The sequence below is a fragment of the Myotis nattereri genome (assembly GCF_964212035.1).
Source record: "Myotis nattereri genome assembly, chromosome: 11".
In the NCBI taxonomy this organism is placed as follows: Eukaryota; Metazoa; Chordata; class Mammalia; order Chiroptera; family Vespertilionidae; genus Myotis; species Myotis nattereri.
In genome coordinates this window covers 73701473-73728779 of record NC_138086.1, presented here as the reverse complement: position 1 = coordinate 73728779, position 27307 = coordinate 73701473, and the positions used below count along the sequence as shown (strand labels likewise).

The 27307-nt window shown below is 37.1% G+C and overlaps 1 protein-coding gene and 1 pseudogene across 3 annotated transcripts in view; both read right to left on the bottom strand.

Moving 5' to 3' along the window:
• Positions 1-27307, bottom strand: part of CDK13 (cyclin dependent kinase 13) — a gene marked incomplete at its 5' end in the record, with an annotated part of 117334 nt that overhangs the window by 54898 nt on the left and 35129 nt on the right. For both annotated transcript variants that reach the window (XM_081102362.1, XM_081102363.1), the window contains 3 exons: positions 19851-20021; positions 21977-22116; positions 23365-23535. In XM_081102362.1, the coding sequence (XP_080958488.1) occupies positions 19851-20021; positions 21977-22116; positions 23365-23535 (482 nt within the window). The remainder of the gene's footprint in view (positions 1-19850; positions 20022-21976; positions 22117-23364; positions 23536-27307) is intronic.
• Positions 15090-16482, bottom strand: LOC308527280 (dnaJ homolog subfamily C member 9-like; annotated as a pseudogene). Its single transcript has 2 exons — positions 16445-16482; positions 15090-15786 (listed from the first exon to the last, which is right to left on the bottom strand). The product of its transcript is annotated as a dnaJ homolog subfamily C member 9-like (transcript).

Below are 27307 nucleotides of genomic sequence, written 5' to 3'. Positions count from 1 at the left end.
AACAATGCAATTTAGATTTTGTTTTAATATAAGCAAGTGCTGTCAATTAGTTGTAAATTTTGAGGTGTTTTCATCAATAATATTTGCTTCTAGGAATGGCAGCATGATGATCCCCTCGGCTTCTCCTCCTGAAACTTCAACTATAACAAATGATTCCCTGCTCAATATAGAAGCACACCTGAGAAACCCATTCATTGAAGCAGCTAAAGTTGAACAACCAGGAATAAACCAAGAGGCAGACACTCAACGCAGGAGCGGAAACCACAGGCATGGAAACATGGAACAGGCTGATGAATCTCAGAAGGGAAGGGGGAGGGCGGGAAGAGATTAACCAAAGATCTTAAGTGCATACTAGAGACACAGTGCATGAGTGGGGTCCCTCGGCCTGGCCTGCAGGATTGGACTGAAACCGGCTCTCCGACATCCCCTGAGGGGTCCTGGATTGCGAGAGGTTGCAGGCCTAGGGACCCCACCGGGCCTCAAGTACATCAATAATTACCCTAAATGTAAATGAAATGAATTCACCAATAAAGAGGCACAGAGTAGCAGAGTGCATCAAAAACAAAACTCAACCATAAGCTGCCTTCTAAAGAAATATCTAAGCTGCAAAGACAAAGGTAGATTCAAAGTGAAAGGGTGGAAAATGATTCTCTAAACAAATAAAAAAGCTTAATGACACATTAGAATTGACATAATTGACATTTATAGAACCTTTCATCAGATTACACGTTCTTCTCTATTGTACATGGAACATTCGCAAGGATAGGCCATATGTTAGGTTATAAAACTAGCCTCAATAAATTTAAGACTGAAATTACACCAAGCATATTCTCTGATCAAAATGCTTTGAAATTAGAAGTCAACTGCAAAAAGGAAGTAAAGAAATCCACAAATATGTTGAGATTAAACAACATACTACTAAAAAATGACTGGGTCAAAGAAGAAATAAGTGAGTTCAAAAGACATACAGTGACAAACAAGAATGACAATATGCCGAAACCGGTTTGGCTCAGTGGATAGAGCGTCGGCCTGCGGACTGAAGGGTCCCAGGTTCAATTCCGGTCAAGGGCATGTACCTGGGTTGCAGGCATATCCCCAGTAGGAGATGTGCAGGAGGCAGCTGATCGATGTTTCTCTCTCATCGATGTTTCTAACTCTCTATCTCTCTCCCTTCCTCTCTGTAAAAAATCAATAAAATATATTTAAAAAAAAAAAAAGAATGACAATATGACATATCAAGACTTATGAGATGCAGCGAAAGCAGTAATAGGGAAGTTTATATCACTGCAAGGCTATCTCAAGAAATAAGAGAAATCTCAATTAAACAATCTAACATTACATCTTAAAGAACTAGAAAAAGAAAAACAAAAGCAGCCCAAAGACAATAGAAGGAAATGCCACCAAATTCAATAATTTTGATAAGATCCTAGAAATGTATAACCTTCCTAAACTAAATCATGAAGAACTGGAAAATCTAAATAGACAAATCAGCAGTGAAGAAATTGAAACAACTATAAAAAAAGTCCCAAAAAATAAAAGTCCAGGACCAGATGGCTTCACCAACGAATTCTATCAAATGTTCAAAGAAGATTTAAAACCTATCCTTCTCAAACTCTTCCAAAATATTGAGGAGGCTATACTTCCTAACACATTTTATGAGGCCAACATCACCCTCACACCAAAACCTGGTAGGGATAACACAAAAGAAAAGAAAACTACCTACAGATATAAAAACCCTAAACAAAATACTAATAAATCAAATACAACAATACAACAAAAAATTAATACATTATTATCAAATGGGGTTCATTCAAGGAGCACAAGGATGGTCCAGCATATACAAATCAATGTAATACACAACATCAACAAAAACACGAAAACTCGTATGATCCTGCTCTGGCTGGCGTGGCTCAGTGGTTAAAGCACCGGACCATGTGCCAAAGGGTCACCCAATCAATTCCCAGTCAAGGGCACATATCTGGGTCTCAGTTTCACTCCCCGGCCCTGGTTGGGCCACATGCAGAGGAAAACTATCAATATGTCTCTCTCACGTTGATGTTTCTCTCTCTCTTCCTCTCCACCCCCTTCACATCCTTCCCTTCTACTCTCTCTAAAAACTCAATGGAGCCCTAGCCAGTTTGGCTCAATGGATAGAGCATCAGCCTGTGGACTGAAGGGTCCCAGGTTCGATTCCGGTCAAGGGTACATGCCCAAGTTGCATGCTTGATCCCCAGTAGGGGACGTGCAGGAGGCAGCCAATCAATGACTTCCTCTCATCACTGATGTTTCTATCTGTCTCTCCCTCTCCCTTCCTCTCTGAAATCAACATTACATCTTAAAGAACTAGGATATTTTAAAAAATATCCTCAGGTGTAAATTAACCCAAAAAATAAATAAATAAAATAAAAATCATATGACCTTACCAACAGATGCAGAAAAAGCTTTTGATAAGCTAAATATCCATTTATGATGAAAGCACTAATAAATAAAATAGAAACAGAGGGAAAGTACCTCAACGTAATAAAAGCCATCTATATATAGAAAAGCCTAAGCGACTGTCCGACCATTAGCTATGACATACACTGACCACCAGGGGGAAGATGCTCAACGCAGGAACAAAAACCACAGGCATGGAAACATGGAACAGACTGATGAATCTCAGAGGGAAGGGAGGGGGGGGGAGGGCAGGAAGAGATTAACCAAAGATCTTATATGCATACTAGAGGCCCGGTGCGCAGATTTGTGCACCGGTGGGGTCCCTCGGCCTGGCCCGCACCCTCTTGCAATCCGGGACTCCTCAGGGGATGGTGGACTGCTGGTTTTGGCCCAATTCCCACAGGCCAGGCCAAGAGACCCCACTGGACCTCTAGTATATGATAAACCCTCAGACAATATTATACTCAATGGCAAAAAACTAAAAGCTTTCCCGCTAAAAACAGAAACAAGACAAGGAGGCCACTCTTATTCAACATAGTTCTGGAAGTCCTAGCCAGAGCAATAAGGCAAGAGAAATAGAAGGCATTCAGGAAGAAATAAAAATGTTACTTTTTGCAGATAACATGGTTCTATATATAGAAAACCCTAAAGATCCCAGCAAAAAAAACTACTAGAAACAATGAAAAAATACAGTCAAGTTGCAGGATACAAAAGCAATGTATAAAAATCCACTGCTTTCCTATATGTTAACAATGAAACTTCAAAAAAAGAAATAAGGGAACCAAGATGGTGGCGTAGGTAAATGCCAATACTCGCTGCCTCCCACAACCACATCAAAATTACAAATAACATATACAACAACCATCATTCAGAATCACTGGAATGCTGGCTGAATTGAAGTGCTACAACTAAAGAAGTAAACAACAAAGTTCATCAAGACTGGCAGGAGGGGTAGAGTCACAGAACAGGCTGGTCTGACACTCACATGCGCATATTTTTTTAATTGGGGCGCAGGGTGGGGAGTGATATCTCCACTGCAGAGGCCTCCCATGATAAGCAAGAGTCCTAGCCCCACATCAAACCCCCCAGCCCAGGATTCCAAAGCTTTGAAGAGAAGTCTCAACTTCAGGCTGTAAAAACCAGCAGGGATTGTGGCTGAGTGACAATGGAGGCTGCTGGAGACCCAGACAGCTCCTCTTAAAGGGCTGACTTACAAAGTTACATGATCCCACTTCCTCTGAGCTCAAGTGCTGGGCAGTGGCTTTGGGAAATCCAGGGACATACAGGTAGGAACTGGACTGTCTGCCATCAGGGCAGGAACTCAGGGGTGGTTTTCTCCCAGACAGCGGTGCTCACAAGGATCACTGTTCCTATGCTGAGACCTCCCCTGTCCCAGAGCTGACTTGCAGCCATATCTGAGTTTCCATCAGCCTGGCTCACACTGTTTGCTCTGTCCTGGAAATTCCCTGAGACCCCTCTCCATTCAATTTGCAGTCCCACCCAAGTTGTTTGCAGTGGCTTTTCCTTATTAATAGCCTATCCTGCTTCAGGCTTCAGGCTTTGCTAAAATCTCTCAGACAAGCAGCAGCTGGTATCAGTTTGCCCCAAACCTATCAGTAAAAGGCTCAAGATCTGGCACTAGCACCAGCCTGCCTTGCTTCACAGCAGGGCCTTGCCTGGGCATTTCCAAGCCCAATACAAAAAGCAGCCATCTGTAGACCTTTCTGTAGCTCCTGATGGGTGGCCCTAGGCAGTGGCTGACTTTGCACTTCCCTGGAGGCCCCAGAGCCATTTTAATTCAGTGGACAGTTTCAGACCATGCCAGGTTACAACTCAATATATCCACAAGTGACACACTTAAGGGGCAGATTCAATTAGCAATAGAGTCCCACTGCAGCAAGTCCTGCTCCATAGGGGTGTCTCCTGCACAGCAGCTCTTCCACTGTAGTCATAGCTGGTCCTCACAGCCAACTGGTCTACACTTGCATTCCTCCCAATAATGCCAACAGCAATCAGGGCTCAACTACAATAAGACTGTGCACACAGCTCACACAGGGACTCACCTAGAGTGCCCAGCTCAGGTGGCTGGGGAGGCTGAGCCACTGGGCCCTAGAGGACACCTAATATACAAGGCCACTCTACCAATTCCAGGAGACATAGCAGCTCTACCTAAAACATAGAAACAAACACAGGGAAGCAACCAAAATGCAGAGGCAAAGAAAAACGTCACAAATGAAAGAAATGAAAGCAAGTAAACCACTGGACAGCATTCAAAACAATGATTATAAGGTTACTCAAGGATCTTAATGAGAGCTTCAAGGGACTTAATGAGAGCTTCAAAGGACTTGTGAGACTTTCAAGAGTCTAAGTATGAATGTCAAAGACATGGAAAAGGACCAGTCAGAAATTAAGCGTAAACCAGCAGTTGGACACCCCCGAGGGGTCCCAGATTGGAGAGGGTGCAGGCTGGGCTGAGGGACACACACACACACACACACACACACACACACACACACACCGCCAGTGCAAGAATTTCATGCACGGGCCTCTAATCCTATCTAATAAAAGAGAATATGCAAATTAACCATCACTCCATGACAAATATGGCAGTGCACATAGTGGCAGGGGGTTGAGGGGGATGCTGGCAGTGTCGCCCCAGGAACGTGAGCCCAGCGTCCTGGCCCTGGCCGTGTGGAGGGAGGGGTCTCTGGCCAGAGGCCGGGCGCGGGACACTGGCATCGTTGCAGGCTGGGCTGAGGGACACATCCCCCCAAGTACACGAATTTCGTGCACCAGGCCTCTAGTATTTAATATAAAAAAGAATGAAGATCTGAATAGCCAACACAATATTGAATACAGTATTAAAGGAGAATGAAGTTAGAGGGCTGTTACTATTTGACTTTAAGACTCACTATAAAGCTACAATAATCAATACTAGTATTGTAGTATTAGCAAAAGAACAGACAAGTAGGTCAATGAAACAAAACAGAAAGTTCACAAAATAGACCCTTACAAAGAGTCAACAGATCTTAGATAATAGAGCAAAAACACTTCACTAGCAAAAAGGTAGTCTTTTCAACAAATGCTGCTGGAACAAGTAAACACAGATATAAAAACAAAAACAAACAACCCCCTACACACACACACACACACACACACCAAAAACACCCCCAAAGATTCTAGATACAGACCTTACATCGACCTAAGGGTAAAATACAAAACTATAAAACTTCTAGAAGGGAACATAGGAGAAAATTTAGGTGAACATAGATTTGGCGATGACTTGGTAGATATACCACTAAAATCACAACCTGTAAAGAAGAAACGGTCTTTTTGTGTAAGAAGAAGTTGGACTTCATTAAAATGTTAAACTTCAGCTCTTAGAAAGACATTGTTAGGGGGATGAAATGACAAACCACAGACTGGGAGAAAATCTTTATAAAACATATCTTTTTTTTTTTTTAAATCTATTTTATTGATTTTTTACAGAGAGGAAGGGAGAGAGATAGAGAGTTAGAAACATCGATGAGAGAGAAACATCGATCAGCTGCCTCCTGCACATCTCCCACTGGGGATGTGCCCGCAACCCAGGTACATGCCCCTGACCGGAATCGAACCCGGGACCCCTGAGTCTGCAGGCCGACGCTCTATCCACTGAGCCAAACCGGTCTCGGCATAAAACATATCTTTTTAAAAAAATATATCCAACATATGGAAAGAAGTCTTAAAAATCAACAATAAGTAAACAAACAGCCCAATTAAAAAGTGGGCAAAATATATGAAAAGAAATGGACACATCCCACGTAAGCATATGAAAACATTCTCAACATATTTCATTAGAGAATGGCAAATTAATACAATAATGTGAAATCATATCCACATCAGAATGGCAAAAATCCGAAACAGTGATAATACCAAGTGCTGATAAGGATTTGGACCACCATTCATTGCTTGTGGGAATACAAAATGATACAGCCACTGAAGACAGTGTAAAAGTTTCTAACAAAATCCAACATACTCTTACCATATGATCCAGCAATCACACTCCTTGGTATTTATCAAAAATAGCTGAAAACTTATGGTCTACACAGAAACCTGCATATGAATGTCTATTAACAGCTTTATTCATAACCATAAAAATTTGAAAGCAGCCAAAATGAAGAGAAAAATAAACTGTAGTACATTGAGACAATGGAACATTAATCAGCACTAAAAAGAAATGATGTTTGAAGGCATGAAAATTCATGGAGCAAACTTACATGTATATTTCTAAGTGAAAGAAATCAATCTGAAAAGGCTACATACTGTATGTTTCCAACTATATGGCATTCTGGAAACGGCAAACTATGGAGACAGTAAAAAATTCAGTGGTTGCCAGGGTTTCAAGAGGTGAGAATGAATAGGTGGAAGAGAGTATTTTTAAAAGTCAGAATATTATGTGTGTATGTGTCTGTCTGTCAGTCAGATTCTCTGTATCTGTGGGACTTCCTATGCCTCTGTCTTTGTCTCTATTTCTGTGTCCTGACATCCCCCGAGCCTGCAACCAAGGTACAAGAGTGCCTTGACCCAAATTGAACCCAGGACCCTTCAGTCAGAGGGCCAACACTCTATCCACTGAACCAAACAGGCAGGCCTTCTATGCTCAAGAATTGCCATTCTTGAGCATATGTCTAGAAGGATACAACAGGCTGATAACAATGGGTTGGGCAGAAAGTTGCAACAGAAAATGGGAAATTTTTTCTTATTCACATAGATTAGCATTATTTCAACGATTATGGTAAGCTAATTTTACTTTTATACTTTTTACAGAGGAATTCTACTTCCAAAAGAAAAAATTACAGAATAGTTATAAGCCATTAAAATACAAGCGATTTTTAATTCAGTAAAAGCTAGTCACATTAAACTCCATCCTCATAGGCAAAGAAATAAAATGGAATGAGAACACTGCAGGGGAAATAAATTATTGTGCTACTTGCATTTGTGATCGCCTTCATTGAGTAGTAGACGGTACAGTCATTATTGTTCACTGTAATTAGGTTGAATCCTTCAATATCTGCCCACCAAAAGATCTGAACAACCCTTGACAAGAAGTCAAGCCAGCCCTAACCAGTTTGGCTCAGTGGATAGAGCGTCGGCCTGTGGACTGAAGGGTTCCAGGTTCAATTCCAGTCAAGGGCATGTACCTTGGTTGCAGGCACATCCCCTACTGGAGGCAGCTGATCAATGTTTCTAACTCTCTATCCCTCGCCCTTCCTCTCTTTAAAAAAAAATCAGTAAGATATATATATATTTTTTTAAAATATATTTTATTGATTTTTTACAGAGAGAAAGGGAGAGAGATAGAGAGTTAGAAACATCGATGAGAGAGAAACATCGACCAGCTGCCTCCTGCACATCCCCCACTGGGGATATGCCCGCAACCCAGGTACATGCCCTTGACCGGAATCGAACCCGGGACCCCTCAGTCCGCAGGCCGACGCTCTATCCACTGAGCCAAACCGGTCTCGGCATATTTTTTTAAAAAGAAGTCAAGTCAAACATTTGAGGATTGGGAATCAACTTGACCTGACTTCTACTTGGTCAACTTCCAATCATCAACTTCAGAATAATGTGATGCTACTGGGGCATTCTAAGACAGGCTATTTAAGATGGACCTCCCTAACCCATACCTCTCAAACTTGGATGTTCTACAACCCAATGCACACTGGCTTGAACAAAAAAAGAAAATTTATCAATCTTCTAAAAATTTTCCTTTGTTTGGGGTAAGGAGTAAAATAGAGCTTTCAAAATTTTTATGGCAAGATTCCCTCTCTCTAGCTCTAGCCGTTTGGCTCAGTGGATAGAGCATCAGCCTGGGGACTGAAGGTTCCCAGGTTTGATTCCGGTCAACGGCACATGCCTGGGTTGCAGACTTGATCCCCAGTAGGGGGCGTGCAGGAGGCAGGCGATCAATGATTCTCTCTCATCATTGATGTTTCTCTCTCTCTATCCCTCTCCCTTCCTCTCTGAAATCAATTTAAAATATTTAAAAAAAAAAAAAAAAAGGGTCCCTCTATCCATTTCTCAGTGCTGGCTGTATCCTCAGAACCCATACGGCCTCAGGTGGTTGCTGCAGCAACGGACCCTTCTTGCCTTAGGCTCACATCTCACAGTTACGATATGTAAAATCTTAGTAAAGTCTCAAACTCTGGACAGGAGAACGGAAAGGATCTGAGTGACATGCCCCTAGGGAACTGAAAGTGGAATCAGCTCCAGAGTTACATGGACTTAGATTAGATAAAAGGTGGATCCTCAACAAAAGGCCAATCTATTCTATCTATGACTATATTGTCCATTCAGAAGCCATTGGCCACAAGTACCTATGAAGCACCTGAAACATGGCTAGACTCACTGAGATGAGATGTTCTGTGGATTTTGAAGACTTAGTATAAAAATAAGGGAAATAAGCCCCAAATTTTAATATTTATTACATGTTAAAACAATATTTTGGGTAAAATAAATTATATTAAAAATATATGGCAAGGGGAGCGTGGGTTACACCAAGAAAGTAAACAATTTCACTGGCACACCAATTTAAATAGATTAAACTAAATTGTCTACCTATTACTAATTCCAAAATCATGACCAATTAGGAAAAGGTGAAATCATAGCTAGCACAATTTATAAAAATGTGTTTTAAAATTCTTATAGTAAAATTATTCCTAATTAAAAACACATTTCGAGAAAAGGATGTGAAAGACCAATCTCCTTTCAATTATCCATTCTATAAATGATATATATTAACCTAGAGACTATTTGTTCAAAAATAATAAATCAGTAATGGCTGAAAGCAGACGTAAGGGATAGGAATAGTGAATGTGAACCAAAAAGCTACAAATTTCCCTTGCAAATCCTAATTTATTTTTTAGACTATATATTTATATGAACTCTTTATATTATTATCAATTATTTTAGGATTTTACTTTTGTGAGACTTTATACAACAAAACAGTCAACAGAAATATATTTTTATTAAGTACAAAAAAGAATAAGAGTAGCCTAATACAGTAACACAAATAGATAAGGTAGCGCTACAGATAGACAACTAAATAATTATATCATAATGCTTTAACTAATAGGCTTTAAAATGCAGTGGTATCCTGAAAGATGAAATCTGACTCGGGAATCATGAAGAGAAATTTAAGCTGAGATTTATAGCAGGGCTTGGAGCAAGCGAATGATGGGGACAGGGGCGTGCTCAGTTTGAGATACCTTTGTAAAATGTGAACATGGAGGGATCTAGTGAATAGTTGTAGCTTTCTGGAGCTCAGGGCTAGAGCTGATGATGATGATAACCTTAGAGCTATGAGAGTATCTGGGAAAAAGAGATAAGACCACCAACGACATAACCCTGAAGAACACCAACATTTAAGAATAAGGCAAAGAAAGGGCCAATTAGATTTAAGCTATGAAGCAATAATCAGACAGAGAGGAAACAAATCTGACTAGAGCTTTTTCAGAAAAGCCAAAACATTCAAGAAGCAAATCAACATAATAAATATTGCCCATGAAAAGAAAGAAAAAACTAAGAAATTACTACTGGTTTGGCAAGAGATCATTAGTGACCTTATTTTTATAAAGTGGTAGGAAAATTCAGACCAATTAATGAATGAAAAAGTGAGAAAGTACAGACAGCAAATACTGATTACTCTCTCAAAAAATTTGGCAACAAAGAGTAATGGAGCCATTGGCTGACTCAAATCAGAGCAAGATTTGTCTGTTTAAGACAGAGATTTGAGTAGGTTTAGTGCTGAAAGTAAGAAGCCAGTGAAGAGGGAAGAGTTTGAAAGGAAGAGATGACACACATTGGTTCCTAAGAACCTGAAAGCATCAGCTCTGAGCAGGAAGGAGAAATACTACCTACTCTGAAATAAAGGAGTGAAATAGTAAAGAATGAAGGAAAGGCATGGAAAGTTAGAAGTTGAGAGAGTAAACTCTCATCGGTAAGTGTAAGCTTCTTTGTAGAGAATGAAGCAATTTCTTCTCTTCAGAGAACAGAGTGTTTGCTTTGTAGAAGGGAAGAAGAAGCTGATTAAGGACTGTCCAGCAGTCCTGGAGTTCCAGCTCTATAGGCCAGTGATGGCGAACCTATGACACGCGTGTCAGAGGTGACACGCGGACTCATTTTTTTGGTTGATTTTTCTTTGTTAAATGGCATTTAAATATATAAAATAAATATCAAAAATATAAGTCTTTGTTTTACTATGGTTACAAATATCAAAAAATTTCTATATGTAACACAGCACCAAAGTTAAGTTAGAGTTTTTCAAAATGCTGACACGCCGAGCTCAAAAGGTTCGCCATCACTGCTATGGGCCATAAGTCTGAGGAGAAAATAATCTACATGGCTATATGATTCCCCCCCCCCCCAGTAAGTTTAATATTAAAAAAAGTGATCAATCCAAGATTGAAGGTTAGGGCAGGTTTATAACAGAAGGACAAATAAATAGGTATGAATTTCTTTGTGAAGAGTCTTAGAAAATCATTAATTACAACTCCAAATATCTTTATAAATTCAAAAGAAAAGTGTAAGATATATTAGAATTCTGTTTCTCAAATACAACATCAGAAATAATCAAGAAAGAAGTTAACAGACATGATTTAACAGTCCTAACTGTAAAACTAAGGATACAAAAAAAAATACACTGCTCTTTGAGAAAACAAGTTAAAAAATCAAGTACTAAATATTTGTAATATGTAAATTTTCAAGACATTTGTATGAAATTCAAAAACTTTCTGCCTGAAATCTGCAAAGGAAAAAAAAGCAAAACATTTCTTCCTGTGGCCATCTTTGCCTTTAATCCATACTTGCTAGAAAACATTTCTAGCTTTAACAGGAGGAAGTGAATTAACCTAAGATTTGTAGTCCCAACCCATATATTACCACTGAGGATGGATAGGGACACTCCTCCACTCTTCTTTTAACTTGTGTTCTTTTCTTTTCCTTGTTTCTTTAACATCCCCCCTCCCCCCACCACCACCACCACCAGCCCCAATCCTAAGCTCTTAGGATAGAATATCCAAGACAGTCAAAGAAAGTCATACTCACTATACTGCTAATGTAGACCATAGGGTAGAGACCTTGTCTATCTCATTTACTGCCTGCTCCCAGCAACTAGAACAATGCATGGCATTTAATAGGTATTCAACAGATATTAATTTCTTCTAAAAGTATTCATGGATCTTATTTCAGCATTTTTATTTACCTCAAAGTCACATTCATAAGTCTGTATTCCCATAGGTCAGAGAGACAGGAAAAAATGAGAGGTAGGGGTTGGGGGGTGTGAGTGTTGTCAGAGAAGGAAGGAACTCGCACACCTCTCTGTCTCATTGGTATTAGTGGTAGAAAACCTAAAAAGGAGTGCATGCACATTACATATTATAAGAAATTGTGGCTGAGAGTGGCAGTAGCAATAAAGAGAGAAATTTATCAATTCCTGAAATGGCAGAAGAGAAAGGTTTGATGATTAGACCAGCCTGGAAACAAATTATCTCAAATTCAGAGGTGTTGACACCAAAAAGAGGTTCAAAGAAAACCCAAGCTCTCCAAGCTTCAAACGCTAAAAACTTGAGAGCTTCTGGCTCTTCACACTTCAGGGCCTCCATTCCTAACTTATTCCGGCTTCCAGTGACAGTAAGCTGAGTAAACAAATGTGCTCCCACTACATGAAAGGTGACAGGAGTAAAAAGAGTAGAGCTCTATTAATGCTACCAAAACTGGGAGTTTGAGGGAAGAGGTGTGTATTGGCCTCAAATTTAAATTTCCAATGCTTTTCCCACAAATATACTGTGATACATGGAAATTAGATTTTTCACATCCTATTAAAATAAACTGAAATGACTATATACTTGAAAAAGAATATTTCTAGTCACTATTTTCATTTATCAAGTATTGTGTCTATCAAAGAATGGCTCTAACTTTTCCTGTACCTCATTTCTTTCTCTGCTCCTCACAGATTTTTTAATGAAGATTAATATGTAAGGAGCTTAGGACAGAACCTGGCTCCTTTTTCAAATGACATAAAATACTAACTCATTTTTTGGATTTGTTAAAATTTTCTCTAATTTTCAAAAAGTATATTTGCTTCTACTTTTTTAGTACTGTTTTCATAAAATGTTTGGTCTACCTCAAAGACAACTGTATAGAGTTAAAGAGTCAAAATTATTACTTCTAAAGACTAGCACATGAACTAACCTTTGTGAATTTTGGATTAATTTAATTTATAAATTCAATATGTTTAAAGCAACTTTATCTTTCAAAGTTACCTGGCTTTCTAAAAACTTTACCTATAACTTGCTTTACCCATAACAATATCATCACCACCTAAAAAGGCTATTATTTTACTCAACTTCTCTTTAAATTAATCATGAGTGCTCCATTAAATTGTCACCTTTTAATGTAACATGCTGTAAGAGTTGGCTATACAATGAGAGGTATGTGCAACCTCAATGACATTCGAGGACAAGACAAATGTAACCATTTAATTTTTAACAGTAGTGAAATGCGGAATTAAAATGAAATGCGTTGTTTTCCTCTGGGCAGGATGCAAAGGTGATTTCCTGGGTTCTTGTCCAGGTGGATTCAAAGAATGAAGCCATGAAAAAAAGGTGGTATAGAAAAAGGTGGAAATGTATTGGGAAACAAGCACAGACTCCCACATGGAAAGGGAGAGAGAGACCCACTAAGTCAGTGATGGCAAACCTATGACACGCATGTCACCTCTGACACGCGAACTCATTTTTTTGGTTGATTTTTCTGTGTTAAATGGCATTTAACTATATAAAATAAATATCAAAAATGTAAGTCTTCGTTTTACTATGGTTGCAAATATCAACAAATTTCTATATATGACACGGCACCAGGGTTAAGTTAGGGTTTTTCAAAATGCTGACACGCCGAGCTCAAAAGGTTCGCCATCACTGCACTAAGTCCCACTTCTCTAAGGTTTATAAAGGCTAGTTGTGTCCTGATATCCCCTCTCTCTTGGTTACTATATAAGCAGCTTCAGAGCTCAAACCCTACGTGGGGTTCCTCTCTTTTTTTTGTTTTTTTGCTTCCTTTGGCCTTCCGCTTCCTTTTCTGAATGAGTGGCTTCCTTTCCCTTTATTCTATAAATGTATACATTTTGGCAGCTCCCAGCCCCCTTATTCTATGAATGTATGCCTTCTGGCAGCTCCCTTATTCTGTGAATATATACCTTCTGCAGCTCCCAGCTTTGCAGCCCTGTATTTCTCCCCCATGGGCCCCCTAATTTCTAAAGCTTCCTAAACCTGTCTTTTTTACCCCTAAAAACTCCTTTTATTAGCATGCCAGTCCAGCTAAAATTCCAATTGGAATTTTACATTATGTCCTAGATTTAATATCAATAAGACCCCTGAGAAGCCTTCTTGGACTTCAGAAAGCCATGGAAAGGAAGCCAAGGATCTCTTTCACTGCCACTCCAAGTCCTACTACAATGAGTATGAAACAGATGCATGGGTAACATAACTGGGGTCTTTGATGACGTCCTTAAGCCACTGAATCAACTAACCCAAAGTCTGCTTAGTCTCTGGACCTCTTCTTAAGTAAGCTAAGAGAGTCCCATTTGGTTTAAACAATTTCAACTGGATTTTCTGCCACTCTGCTGAAATCACTCCAATACAGTGTGGTAGTTAATTATATGTGTCAACACGGCTAGGCTATAGTGCTCGGTGTAGATATTGCTGTGAAGATATATTTTAGATGTGATTAATATTTATTTTATTTTTCAGAGGAGGGGTAATTTTTTTAATATATCAAAGCATTCTAATGCATTAAATTATATTTTAATACAATTAAAGAGTATTTTTAACCTGTTATAATCCAAACTGAAAACATGTCGTGCTCATCTCAGATAAGTTATGACACATAAAAGCTCAGTAACAAAAGGCTTGTTTCATGCACACAGCATTAAATGTATTTATTAGTCTATAAATCAAGCGATTTTCAGTTGCACAGTCCCTAAAAACTTCCATATGTTCTAATGAATACATACAATTAAATTAAATGTAAATGAAAATGTCTGTACTATTCTCACAAATCAATACCATGAGTACAAGATAACAAGCCACTGATGGCTTAAGTCATTTACCCAAACTCCACTAGCCTTTCCTAGGTGAGAACACAAGTTCAGACAAACTCAGTGACCTGCCTAAGGACATTCAGCAGTAATTTCCCAATGATCATTTAAAACTTAACAGTCATGTTTTACTTGTTAATTTATTTAATCATGTATAAGTCTTATAAAGATGCCTGAAGTGCCTGTTATAATAAACACACACATCACTCAGAATATTCTGCAGCTCACTCTTGTGTGGCAAAATGACAACTGGTAAAGGATGTATAGGCAGACGCACATTCTAGATAAATATCCTTGTATAAAATATCCACAAAAATGTCGGAAGTACACCAACCTCCCCCTCTTCCCTCACTGATCACCATCAAATTCCTTCATAGGAGGACCTCACAGAATGTCAGGGGATTTCTAGGATATACTAAGATGTGGTTACCATACTCAATATGAATAATTTAGACAGGAAAGACAACTGTTCTCGAGGGTTGAATTGACTTGTCTTTAAATCTGGACTATACCTTGCCTACAATGGCACCAGTTGACACTTAAGGACTTTTGAAGAGAAAACTCCATTATTTCTTTTCATTCTTGAGTACTCTGCTTCCATCAGAGACAGAAAATTGTCCATTTTCTTTTGACCAACCTTTTGTCTCGCTCTCTCTCAATGATTGCTCTCAAGTTATCTTCTTTTTCAAGTCCCAACTCCTTCCTGCTCAATTCTGCTTCTTTAGCCAATTCCTGAGCCCTCCTTTTCCTAGCATTCATCTTTTGCTTCAATTCTCTGACAAAGGCATTATAGGATGGGACCTCTCTAGCATAAATAGCTTGCTGAATAATGTTCCTTATCCTGGTTCCTCTGTATACTGCACACATAGCACAGACTCCATGACCTAATCCATGTCCCCTTTGAAGTCCAGATAGGCCTAATTAATATCAGCCAGCTCTTCTTCTGAATCCCCTTGTCTTCTTGAAAGCTTGAATGTCTTATAGAGATATATTTTTAAAGAGTAACATCCAATATACCTTCCAGTCCTAACCTTGGTTGAGCACACAGCAGAAACCTCATCCACTCTCCCTGCTCATCATACACGGCTCTCTGCCACTCAGAATGCAATACTTTCCCGAGAATCTGGAAGTGGCAGCTGGCATCCTCCTTGTCGTCCTCATCCACCTGGTCTAGGTGCAATTGCAGGGACACCTTGTGGTGGCTGTGTGGGACCCTGCCTCACAGGGCACACGGACACTGGGTAAAGGTAGGTGATGGCGAACACTTCCTTATACAGCTAGTTTAACCAATCAATCACAAGATGTGACTAGAGCTTTTCAATCTTCTTGAAACTTCTACAATCAATAATTAGAGACTACTTCTAAACTTTCAGAAAAAAATTCTTTTTTTACTTCTGGGTCAACACCATTCCTGATGTCTGATCTCCACATAAATTTCATTAGAGGACTAAAAGTAAAATATTAATTTCTTCCAAACCTCCATCCTCTCTGCTTAATTATAAACAATTACTATTATATTATCGATCTATTTCTGCTCTCATGATGTACCAACAAGCTATAAAAGCAAATTTTACTGTGTACTTACTATGTGTAATATTCTAGGATAAGTGTTTCATATGCATTATTTCATTTAATATAACAAATCTATGAGTTAGGTACTATTACACCATTTCCAGATGAGGAAAACAGTATGTAATGATGGAAAAACCAAGGATTCAAACTATATTCTTAACCACTACATGTAATTCCCATTATTATTACCTTATTACATCTGCCTCAAAAGAACATTATTTCTTATTCACCTATTTAGGAAATATTGGCAGGGGAAAGCCCCACCTCCACCCCTTTCTATTTCCACTATACCTTCCCTACTTTGCCACAGATTCCTTTTCCTTTAAATTCTTTGCCATAGGCTATCTCCTGGTAGACACCTATATATTCTGATTTCTCTATGTTCTATAAACTCTGAATTTCAACACATGATACTAACTCTGTTTCCTTGTGACCCAGAAAAGGAAGTCATTTTTTCCCCTGCAAAGGATTATTTGCTATAATTCACTAAATATAACTAAAGCACCTTCCTATATCTTTTCCTGATTATGCAAAATTCACAATCATGACAGGTTCATTTGGTTAATCTGGAACAGACTACTATCTATTTTATAAATACTTTTCTCTTCAATTCAACTCAAAATTTACTGAGCACTAACGTTAAGAGAAACATGGAAAAGAAGGAAACCAGATGGCTATATAGTTTTTCTGTTAGTCACTCAAAATATAAACATTCCTACTATGTAAAAAAAATTTAACATCTGTGCTAGCAGGTTTGGCTCAGTGGATAGAGCGTCGGCCCAAGGACTGAAGGATCCTGGGTTCGATTCCAGTCAACAGCAGGTAACTCGGTTGCAGCAGGCTCCATCCCTGGTCCTGGTCAGGGCATGTGCCAGAGGGAGGCAACCAATCAATTGATGTTTCTCTCCCTGTCTCTCCCCATCCCTTCTACTCTCTCTAAAAATCAATGGAAAAATATCCTCGGGTGAGGATTAACAACAACAAAAAACCATTTTTAACACCAACTAAGAAAAACATTAATACACTAATAAAAATGGGCAAAAGACATAAACAAGTATTATATGAGAAAAGAAATTATATGGGCACAAGAAATCATCAATCTCCATGGTAATAAGAAATAATAATTAAAAAGATAAAATACAGCGCAAAAAACCATTGATCTTCATAGTAATAAGAAATATTAAAAAGATAAAATACAACTTTTTATCTGTCAAATTGCTAAAGATCAAATAAAATTACTATAAATGCTAGTTCAAATACACGATAAGCACTGCACTATTATTGTTAAAGAAGGTAAAAGTTAATATTTTAGTTTCTTGGCATAGATTTAAGGTCAAGCACCGATTTTGGTCCTAACCTACTTCTACAGCATCATTTTCTACAGATCCACCACTTCCCCCAACAGTTACCCCTCTCAATTCACACAGTATTTTCATCAGAACACGGAATTCTTTTTTTATTGATTTCAAAGAGAGAAAGGGAGAGGGAACGAAACATCAGTGAGAAGAGAGAATCACGGATATGCTTCCTCTTGCACATACACTATTAGGGATCAAGCCCACATCCTGGGCATGTGCCCTGATTGGGATTTGAACCGTGACCTCCTGGTTCATGGATAGATGTTCAACCACTGAGCAACACTGGCCAGGGTAGAACATGGAATTATTGAAAGCTAGTTGGGGGTTTTTTGTGTGTGTCTTAAATAATTTTATTGTGATCTAATTCACATACTGTACATTCACCCATTTGTAAAGTGTACAATTCAACTGGTTTTAATGTATTTGCAGTTATGCAACCATCTTCACACTGAATTTTAGAGCACTGTCATCACCACAAAAAGAGCCTCGTACTCATTGTCAGTCTCCACTTACAACCCCCTCTCCAAGTCTCTAGCTAGGGCTCTTAAATTGTGTGTGTCTATATTCAGCAGAAAATAGAAAGACTGGTCAGGTAAGGCCTTACTAATGAACAAAGCAACATTCATGTTGAGACCTACTGGATAAGAAGTTAGCCTTTTAAATCAGGTGCATGCATATTTGTGTGTAAGTGTGTGGTATGTATGTGCTGGGAGTGCAGATGTTTAAGTCCAGGAAAGCAGCATGTTTAAGGCAGAGAAGTGCAATGGCATATGTAATAATTCAAAAGGCCAATGTAAGTGAAGTTTGGTGAGCAATCAGAAAAATGGCAAAGATGGGATTGAAGAAATGGGCAGGCAGTGTGTCCCCACAGATCAAAGAAACAGGAGGTTCAGGGTATGATGGAGGAAAAGAAAATATTAATTTGATTATAGTACTAGGGTAATAAAAAACATTTCCACACAATCCTCAGATATAAAATTTTAATTAAATTTTACTATCCAGTTAGAGAAGTAATGTTTCCCTTTAATGAATGAAGGGATAAACAGCTAATAAGGCTACACTGCTAATAAGCAATGTCACAAATCCCAGACATACTAGCCTAAGTCAAACCAGTATCCTTTCAACTACACAATAAGAAGTAATGAAAAATAAAGTTAAAAATACAAAGTGGATTAAAAATAAGGCTAAAGGAATATGAGCTTTATTATGGCAAAAACTAATGGAAGTGACATAGATTAAAAAGATAATTTTGATGATCTCCAGAGTGCATAAGAACACTCTCAAACAGAAATTCCTTTATACAAAACAATTATCGTGTATCAATCATTTTACAGTGTTTTCCCCAGAATAAGACTGTGTGTGTGAGAGAAAGAGAATGAGAGTGAGAGTGAGAGTGAGAGTGAGAGAGAGAGAGAGAGAGAGAAAGAGAGAGAGAGAGAGAGAGAATGAGAATGAGAATATGTGTGGTTGAGGATAGAAGGAAGTTAAGACCATGTTCAATCAGAACATACCCACTTAAATCTGTTTTATGCTAGAGTTAGGATTTTTGTTTTTTTAATATATTTTTATTGATTTCAAGAAGAAGGGAGAGGGGGAGAGAAAGATGGAAACATCAATGGTGAGAGAGAATCATTGATCAGCTGCCTCCTGTGCGCCCCCTACTGGGGATTGAGCCCCCAACCCATGCATGTGCCCTTGACCTGAATCGAACCTGGGACCCTTCAGTCTCCAAGCCAATGCTCTATCCACTGAGCCAAACCAGCGAGGGCTGCTAGAGTTTGTTTGAAAAAAAATTCTGCTCTTCAAAAACCATAGATTATAAAGAAGGTAGCATTGGCTCCAAAATCTTACTCTGAAGATCTAAAACCTACTGGCCAGTAGAGATTTTCTTTCACCCATCATGTTCCCTAATGGTATACACTAATTTCTTTTCAACTTTTCTGCTAAAAGCCAACCATGTACCAGGTACAGTTTATTAAATGCAATTTCAGGTAAGATTTTTGACTCCAGACTTTTAGAATTAATATATAAGCCTACCATAAATTTCCTTGTATGTTAAGACATTATAACATTAAAAATGTAAGGTATAAATAAATATTCTAAGACTACTATAAATTATTTCTCAATCACACTGATGCTCAAAAACTAAGTATTATTAGTGAATATTTTATGTGTGATACTGGTAAATGTGCTTTGATGTCCACTTGGGTGACTCAAAAACCACTGAAGTAAATAAATTAACTCTTCAATTCAACTATATTTACTTAAGTGGTCAACACCTATAACAAAATCTTCAAGACAGCTTAATCATGAATACACAGATTGGTTCATTAAATATGCACACATACCTTTATCCTTCTTAAAATCCAAAGCATCTTCTTTATCGGTAACTATCTCCTTCATATTGATAATACTCTGATGAGTAAGCTGCCGAAGAATTTTAATTTCTCGAATTGCTGTAATCGGAAAGCCTTCCTTTTCATTATCGAGGCGTACTTTTTTTAAGGCAACCATTTCTCCTATTAGAAAATTAAATAAAATCAAGTTACTAGCTAAAAAAAACCACAGGACATTTTTCTTAATTTTAAATTTATTTTAATTCATAATATTTGTTCCTACTCTTCAAGTTACAACCCAAAATATATATTTAGTTTCCAACATACCACATTATAATGTTGAGAGTTTAAGAAATTAGATCTCTGGCTAAATAACTTATGAGATATTTATCCAAGCTGTGGAATACCATACAACTGTATAAAAATATAGGGTAGGCGCATATGTATTGTTATTTTATGCTCTCCAAGATAAATGAAAAAAGAATGATGAGAAAGAGTAGATAAACTACACTGCCATTTTTGAAAAGTAAAGAAGATAAATATATACAATAAGCTTATCCTATATAATAAAAGCATAGTATGCAAATTGTCCCCTCAACCGGGAGTTTGTCCGGGAGTTTAATGAGGTGGCGGGGCCAGCTGGGGGAAGGGAGGGACGCCCTGGCCAGCTGCGGCGGGCGGCTGGGGGAAGGGAGGGAGTACCTAGCCAGCAGCCACTAGGGACCCTACCAGTATACGAATTTCGTGCACTGGGCCTCTAGTATATGCATAAGATCCCTCTGAACAGAAGAGAAAATTCTGTAGATTGCACAGGTGAGAAATGCTAAGACATATTAACTTGCCTAAAGTTGGCCAATTATCCAGTAGTGAAAGTGGGATTCAAAATCTGGTTTAGCTGTCTCAAAATTTGCTCTTCCCACTGCTCTAATAGCCTAATAATTTACACATATTTGTGTCAGATAAACCCTAAATAAGTAAAATACACACATGCATATATACAAATTCTATTATAAGAAAATAGTCATCACTATAATAAAGGTTTGTTCATTCTACTTTGGAGAAAAAAGAATTCTGTATTTACAAATTTTTTAAAAGAAAAATGTTTTTACCTTTAGTAATTAAAATGTATTTGAATCTTTTATAGGGAATTCTAAAATGTGGGACTTCTTGTTTTACTAAACAGGTTTAAAGGTTATAATTTAATCTATTTTTGATAAAGCAGAATCATCATTATCAATATTATTACTCCACACTATAAATGCCTTCAGGAGGTTCTAAGCATAAGGTAGTCCTCCCCGTATTAAATGGCCTGAATAGCTATGCTATTTTAATCTATTGGTTATTTCAACAAGGAATTATAAGATTATACTCTGGCTCAGAGCATTACTTTGTAAAATATACAGCCTCTGACAGTTACATTTTCCTCTTCTGCAAGGCCTTTTAAAACTTTCTCTCAGGTTCCTGATTATGTTCTGAAAGATTCAGCTGCTAAATCTGGCCTCCAAATAAAGGGTAATTTCTACAGAAAAAAAAAAAAAAAAGATTTTGGCCAAAATAAGTGTTGTATAAGGCTTACTACAACAAGATTTATTACTAAGTTAACTTCAATATACTTTTTTTCCTCTGATTACTGACAACGTTAAGAATTTACTCACCATAAAAAAAGAAACCTAAATCCCAGCATACTACATATTACAAATACTAAACACTTTTAGAATATAAATATATGCACACCCACTTACATGTACTCAAGTCTTACTTAAGTGCATATTTAAAATAACAAGATGAAACAAAAACATAAAAAAAATTTAACTGCCGAAACTGGTTTGGCTCAGTGGATAGAGCGTCGGCCTGCGGACTGAAGGGTCCCAGGTTCGATTCCGGTCAGGGGCATGTGCCTGAGTTGCGGGCATATCCCCAGTGGGGGATGTGCAGGGGGCAGCTGATCGATGTTTCTCTCTCATCGATGTTTCTAACTTTCTATCTCTCTCCCTTCCTCTCTGTGAAAAATCAATAAAATATATTAAAAAAAAAAATTTAACTGTTTTCCTGAAAATTGCTGAAGTTAGTTATTCATTAGAAAAGAAACACAAATACATTCCATAGTCCTAAAGATCCACAGCATTTGGCATTCTTACCAGTGTCTTTATCCCTGGCCTTGTAAACTTGTCCATAGGTTCCTTCTCCAATAATTCCGATGATATCAAACTTATCCACGCATCGTTTTCCCCAGTCAATATCTTTTTCTTTGATTTCACCATAGCGAGGCCCACATATTCTATCAAATATAGTTCTGAAGTTTTTATATACAATCAAGCAAACTGAATAAACTGTTAAATACTCAATCTCCTCCCACCATCTAATCCTACATCCTTTATTTTCCCATACCCTTCCACATTTGAATGCAAGTAACTCCGGGATTTGGTACTATAAAATATCATGGAAGTCAAGGTATCAATCTCCACACTGACTCTTCTTTTGTACAATAGCACTTAAACTGTGGAAGAAAAGACGTACAGCTTATATGAAGGACTTTTAGAAATAAAACCTCATTTGCAGTGAGTGGAAAAAACCAACATTGGTATGAAGAGCCAAAGTTAAGTTCTCTAACCAACCTCCAGAAAGTTTTCTTTTTCATTCATTGACTATATATCTGCTTTCAAAACACAGAATTTTGATAATGAGCATTACCAAAAATCTAACTATAAGGCTCACTGACAAATTTAGACTTATGGTAGGTAAAATTATCTTGAAAATGGAAACACCAGAAAGACTTTAGTCTGACAGTACACAAGTATTAATAAAATCAACACTAAGGAATCCACACTTTAAGTGTGTGTGCGTGTATGTGTGTGTTATACATATGATATTTGACATTCTTTTAAAAAAATGTAGTTTTGTAGTATTTTAATATTCTGTAGTAACAGAAATTCATATAATGGAATAAAGCTATTAATACTCAAAGAAAGACTATTTTTAAAAGTTTTCTAGCTTTCTGCTCCATACTAGAAAAATCATCTTATATTCTTACAATAGGTGCTACCTGAACAGCAATGCTTACAACGGATGTAACTTTTACACATTCGATTGGTTAAGTTAAAAAAAAATTAAAAAAAAGAAATCAACATTCTCCCTGCTTGACTGATGCAGCCAAGGAAAGACCAGCAGCTTGCCCATTACTAATTTTGCTTGGGATTACTTAATGCTGACTACCACCTGCCCAATTTCAGTGTTTCTGTTATTTAAATATCTTCATTATAAAAGTTATCTTTAACACATACAATAACCCCCAAAATCAATACATTGCAAACTGTGAGAGAAAGTTAAATTTAATTTTATTAGTCATTTTGAATAGGTATGCAGGCAACTAAGAAATTTTTTTCAAAACTCTAATAAGAGTTTATTCAGATATTTAAGTCGAACAAATAAATACACTTTTTATTATTTTAAATCTTAATTTTGTGTTTTATAAGGATCCAGAATCACCTCTGGTCAATTTAAGAGCAGGTAGAAAGCAAGCACATACTTAGGCCTCCTTTTATTATGTAACTGAGTTGCTGTTTTCTTTTCCTCTGGACTCTTTGAGAGATCATCTCCTCCTGGTAGCTCAGGGGGCAGTGGTAAATCAGCAAGTAGACATCGTAATTTCTTTTCTACTTCTTTTTTAACTGCTTTTACTGAAATATTTCCTCGTAAGCTAAAAAACAAAGGAGTCAGACAAAAATAAACAAAAAAACGCAAACCAATAAAACTTTATTTCACTGAAAAATAAAAATGCAGCCAAGTCTTATATTTAAGTAGCATACAATGGCAAAATACTGAACTATGTTTCTTATTTTCCAGATAAAATATTATACTATATTCAAATGCAAATTTAAAATCAGGTGGTAAAAAACTATGTATAATTTCATAACTAAGGAAATTTGAACTAAGTATGGATTATCAATATTGGCTCATTAATTTTAACCAATGTAACATACTAATGTTGTTTATACTGAGGAAACTGAGTGCAGGGTTTATGGGGGACTCTTATTTTTCTGTAAAAGTCTGTGTATTTTTTAAAATAATATATAATTACTATAAGGCTATATTAGAACAAAAAGTAAACTTTTACAAGAAAATTAATTTTGTAATAGCATTTGGTTTTATTCCAATGAAGAAACAAAAGTTGTTTTGTTGTAAGAAATAATAAAACTACAAGCTATTATTCATCTTGCCCATTTAAATAACCACAAACAACTAATTTAGCTTCATCCCTTTTCAGGTTAATTTTTCTAAAATCAAACATTGATTCTTTTAAAACTCTTTTAAGGCTCTAGCTTACTAGAATTGCTGGTGAAAATTTTAGCTTAGTTATTAGTTTAGTACTTTTTATGAATGGATAAAGAGCTCTTATTTTTAAAGTACTATATCTATCTTGGTAACTCATTATTTTAAACCTCTCAGATATTACAAAATCTTTTATCTAATAATATGGCATGTTGAAAGAGAATCTTAAATTGATAATAAAATTTGGACTTAATATACTTTCATAGGTCCCATAATGAGAAAGTTTAGTGAAACTACACTGCTGTAGTCAGAAGTTACTAAGAAGTTATCAAAATATATGATTTAATTTCTTACAATAAAACTCTTACTAATTTTGAAAATTAATATTATTGTATAAAAAATTGATCCTTTTCTTCATAATCCTGTTACTTACCAGAAGGTTCTTTAACAGAAAAAAACATGCTCAAAAGAAGGTTTGTAGTTTTATTTGATTTTATTTATTTACTTATTTGTTTTAAAGTAATGGTATCAGAGCCTACTCTTCAATTTTACTGTCTCCTATTACAGATTGTATACCTCTATGTGCTGGGTATTACATAAGGCACTGGAGATTTAACAACAGAAATAATAACAATTAAGATACAGTTCCTCTCAGAAAAGAGCTTACAGTTTTTTTTAGAACACAGTCAGGTAAGCAACAGGATAAATACTACACAAATGGATTCCCAGTGTGGTATCTAACGGGCATTTTATTCAGGATTGAAAGACAATAAAAGCTTCTTTCTAGAAAAGATACAACTTGTACTGTCTGAAAATACTCTTATTAAAATAATTTATTAAGAAGACTAAGTTGCTCACTTGTAATTAGGTTTTAGTGAAAAATTCTCATTTATCTGAGGATTCAAATCAACTTTTTGGGGGGAAAAACTAAACAAAGTCTTAACTTTACTTATAACTTAAAATTTAAAAGACCGCCTATATTCCAATATGTCATTATATGAACTATTAAGTTCAGCAAGATTCACAGATTTAAGAGAAATGAAATACTGTTTTTAAGAACATTACATAATTAAAAAAACATTGTATTTTCACTGAATACCTGCAATACCTATTTGAAAATGTGATTTTTTAAAAGTTTCCATATACTACAGCATTAAAAATAATAAAAAGCATTAAGAAATGTACAAGACTAAGAGAAGAAAATTGAAACATTTGACTGATGAAAATAAATTTGACTGAAAAGAAACCATGTTTTTGTATGGAAACTATAATACTGTTAGTCTCCAAATTAACCTATTATATTTTTTTAAAATATTTATTTTATTGGTTTTTTTAATGAAAGGAAGGGAGAGGGATAGAGAGTTAGAAACATTGATGAGAAAGAAACATCAATCAGCTGCCTCCTGTACACCTCCTACTGGGGATGTGCCTGCAAACAAGGTACACGCCCTTGACTGGAATCAAACCTGGGACCCCTCAATCCGCAGGCTGATGCTTTATCCACTGAGCCAAACCGGCTAGGGCTTAACCTATTACATTTAATAGAGTCCCAAACAAAACCCAAGGAATAGTCTTTTTTAAAAATATTATTTTTTTATTGATTTCAGAGAGGAAGGGAGAGGGAAAAAGAGAAACATCAATGATGAGAATCATTGATCGGCTGCCTCCTGTATGCCTCCTACTGGGGATCGAGCCAGAAACCTGGGCATGCATCTTGCCCCGAATCAAATAATGACCTCCTGGTTCATAGGTTGGTGCTCATCCACTGAGCTACACCAGCCAGGCAGAAATAGTCTTTTAAATAAAACTTGACAAGCTGACTGAATAGAAAATTTGTCTAAGAATAAAAGCAAAAAACTGCCAAGAAATTTCTGAAAAAGAATAATAAAGTGAAATTTGCCCTGTAAGTCACCTATCCAAAAAAGTCTCAAACCAAAAGCCAAAGGCTTGGATGAAGTCAAAGAATATATATTACTTTCTATACAATGTTTTGTAAAAGACTATCAACTATCAATACTTTAAAATCAGAAGATTTACATAAACATTCAGATTCCAGGCTTCTTAAAAAACAAACAAACAAAAACACTCCATGATACCACCGATAAGGGTTTAATTTCCAACATTTACAGGGATCTCATGAAACTTAACAAAAGGAAGATAAACAATCCAGTAAAAAAAATGGGCAACAGACCTAGATAGACACTTTTCGAAAGAGGACATACAGAAGGCCGAAAGACATATGAAAACATGCTCAAAGTCACTAATTATACGAGAGATGCAAATCAAAACGACAATGCGTTATCATCTCACACCTGTCAGAATGGCTATCATTAACAAATCAACAAACAACAAGTGTTGGAGAGGATGTGGAGAAAAAGGAACCCTTCTGCACTGCTGGTGGGAATGCAGACTGGTGCAGCACTGTGGAGAACAGTATGGAGCTACCTCAAAAAACTAAAAATGGAACTCCCATTTGACCCAGTGATCCCACTACTAGAAATATATCCCAAGAAACCAGAAACGCCAATCAGAAAGGATATATGCACCCCTATGTTCATAGCAGCACAATTCACCATAGCTAAGATTTGGAAACAGCCTAAGTGCCCATCAGCAGATGAATGGATTAGAAAACTGTGGTACATATACACAATGGAATACTATGCTGCGGTAAAAAAAAAAATGGAACTCTTGCCTTTTGCAACAGCATGAATGGAACTGGAGAGCATTATGCTAAGTGAAATAAGCCAGTCAGAGAAAGATAAATACCACATGATCTCACTCATTTGTGGATTATAGAGAACAACATAGACTGATGAAAAGGGACAGACCCAAAGACTGAAAAACAGCAATCAGGCTATCAATCCCCAGAAGGAAAGTAGGGGTGGGCGGGGGTAAGGGGAAGAGATCAATCGAAGGACTTGTATACACGTATATAAGCCAAACCAATGGACATGGACAACGGGGGGATGGGAGCATGAGTTTGTGTGTGGTGGGGAGGTTGGGGGTTAATGGGGGGGATGAGGACACATTTGTAATACCTTAACTAATAATAAAAAAAAAAAACAACACTCTAACAACAATGGTCCTAAATTCATGTACAGCATCACTGAAGCTAAAGATGAATAGCAGGGCTGTTCATTAATCAGTAATTGATTCCATCTCTTCACGTTCACATTATCCCTACCCACATAATAGAAACT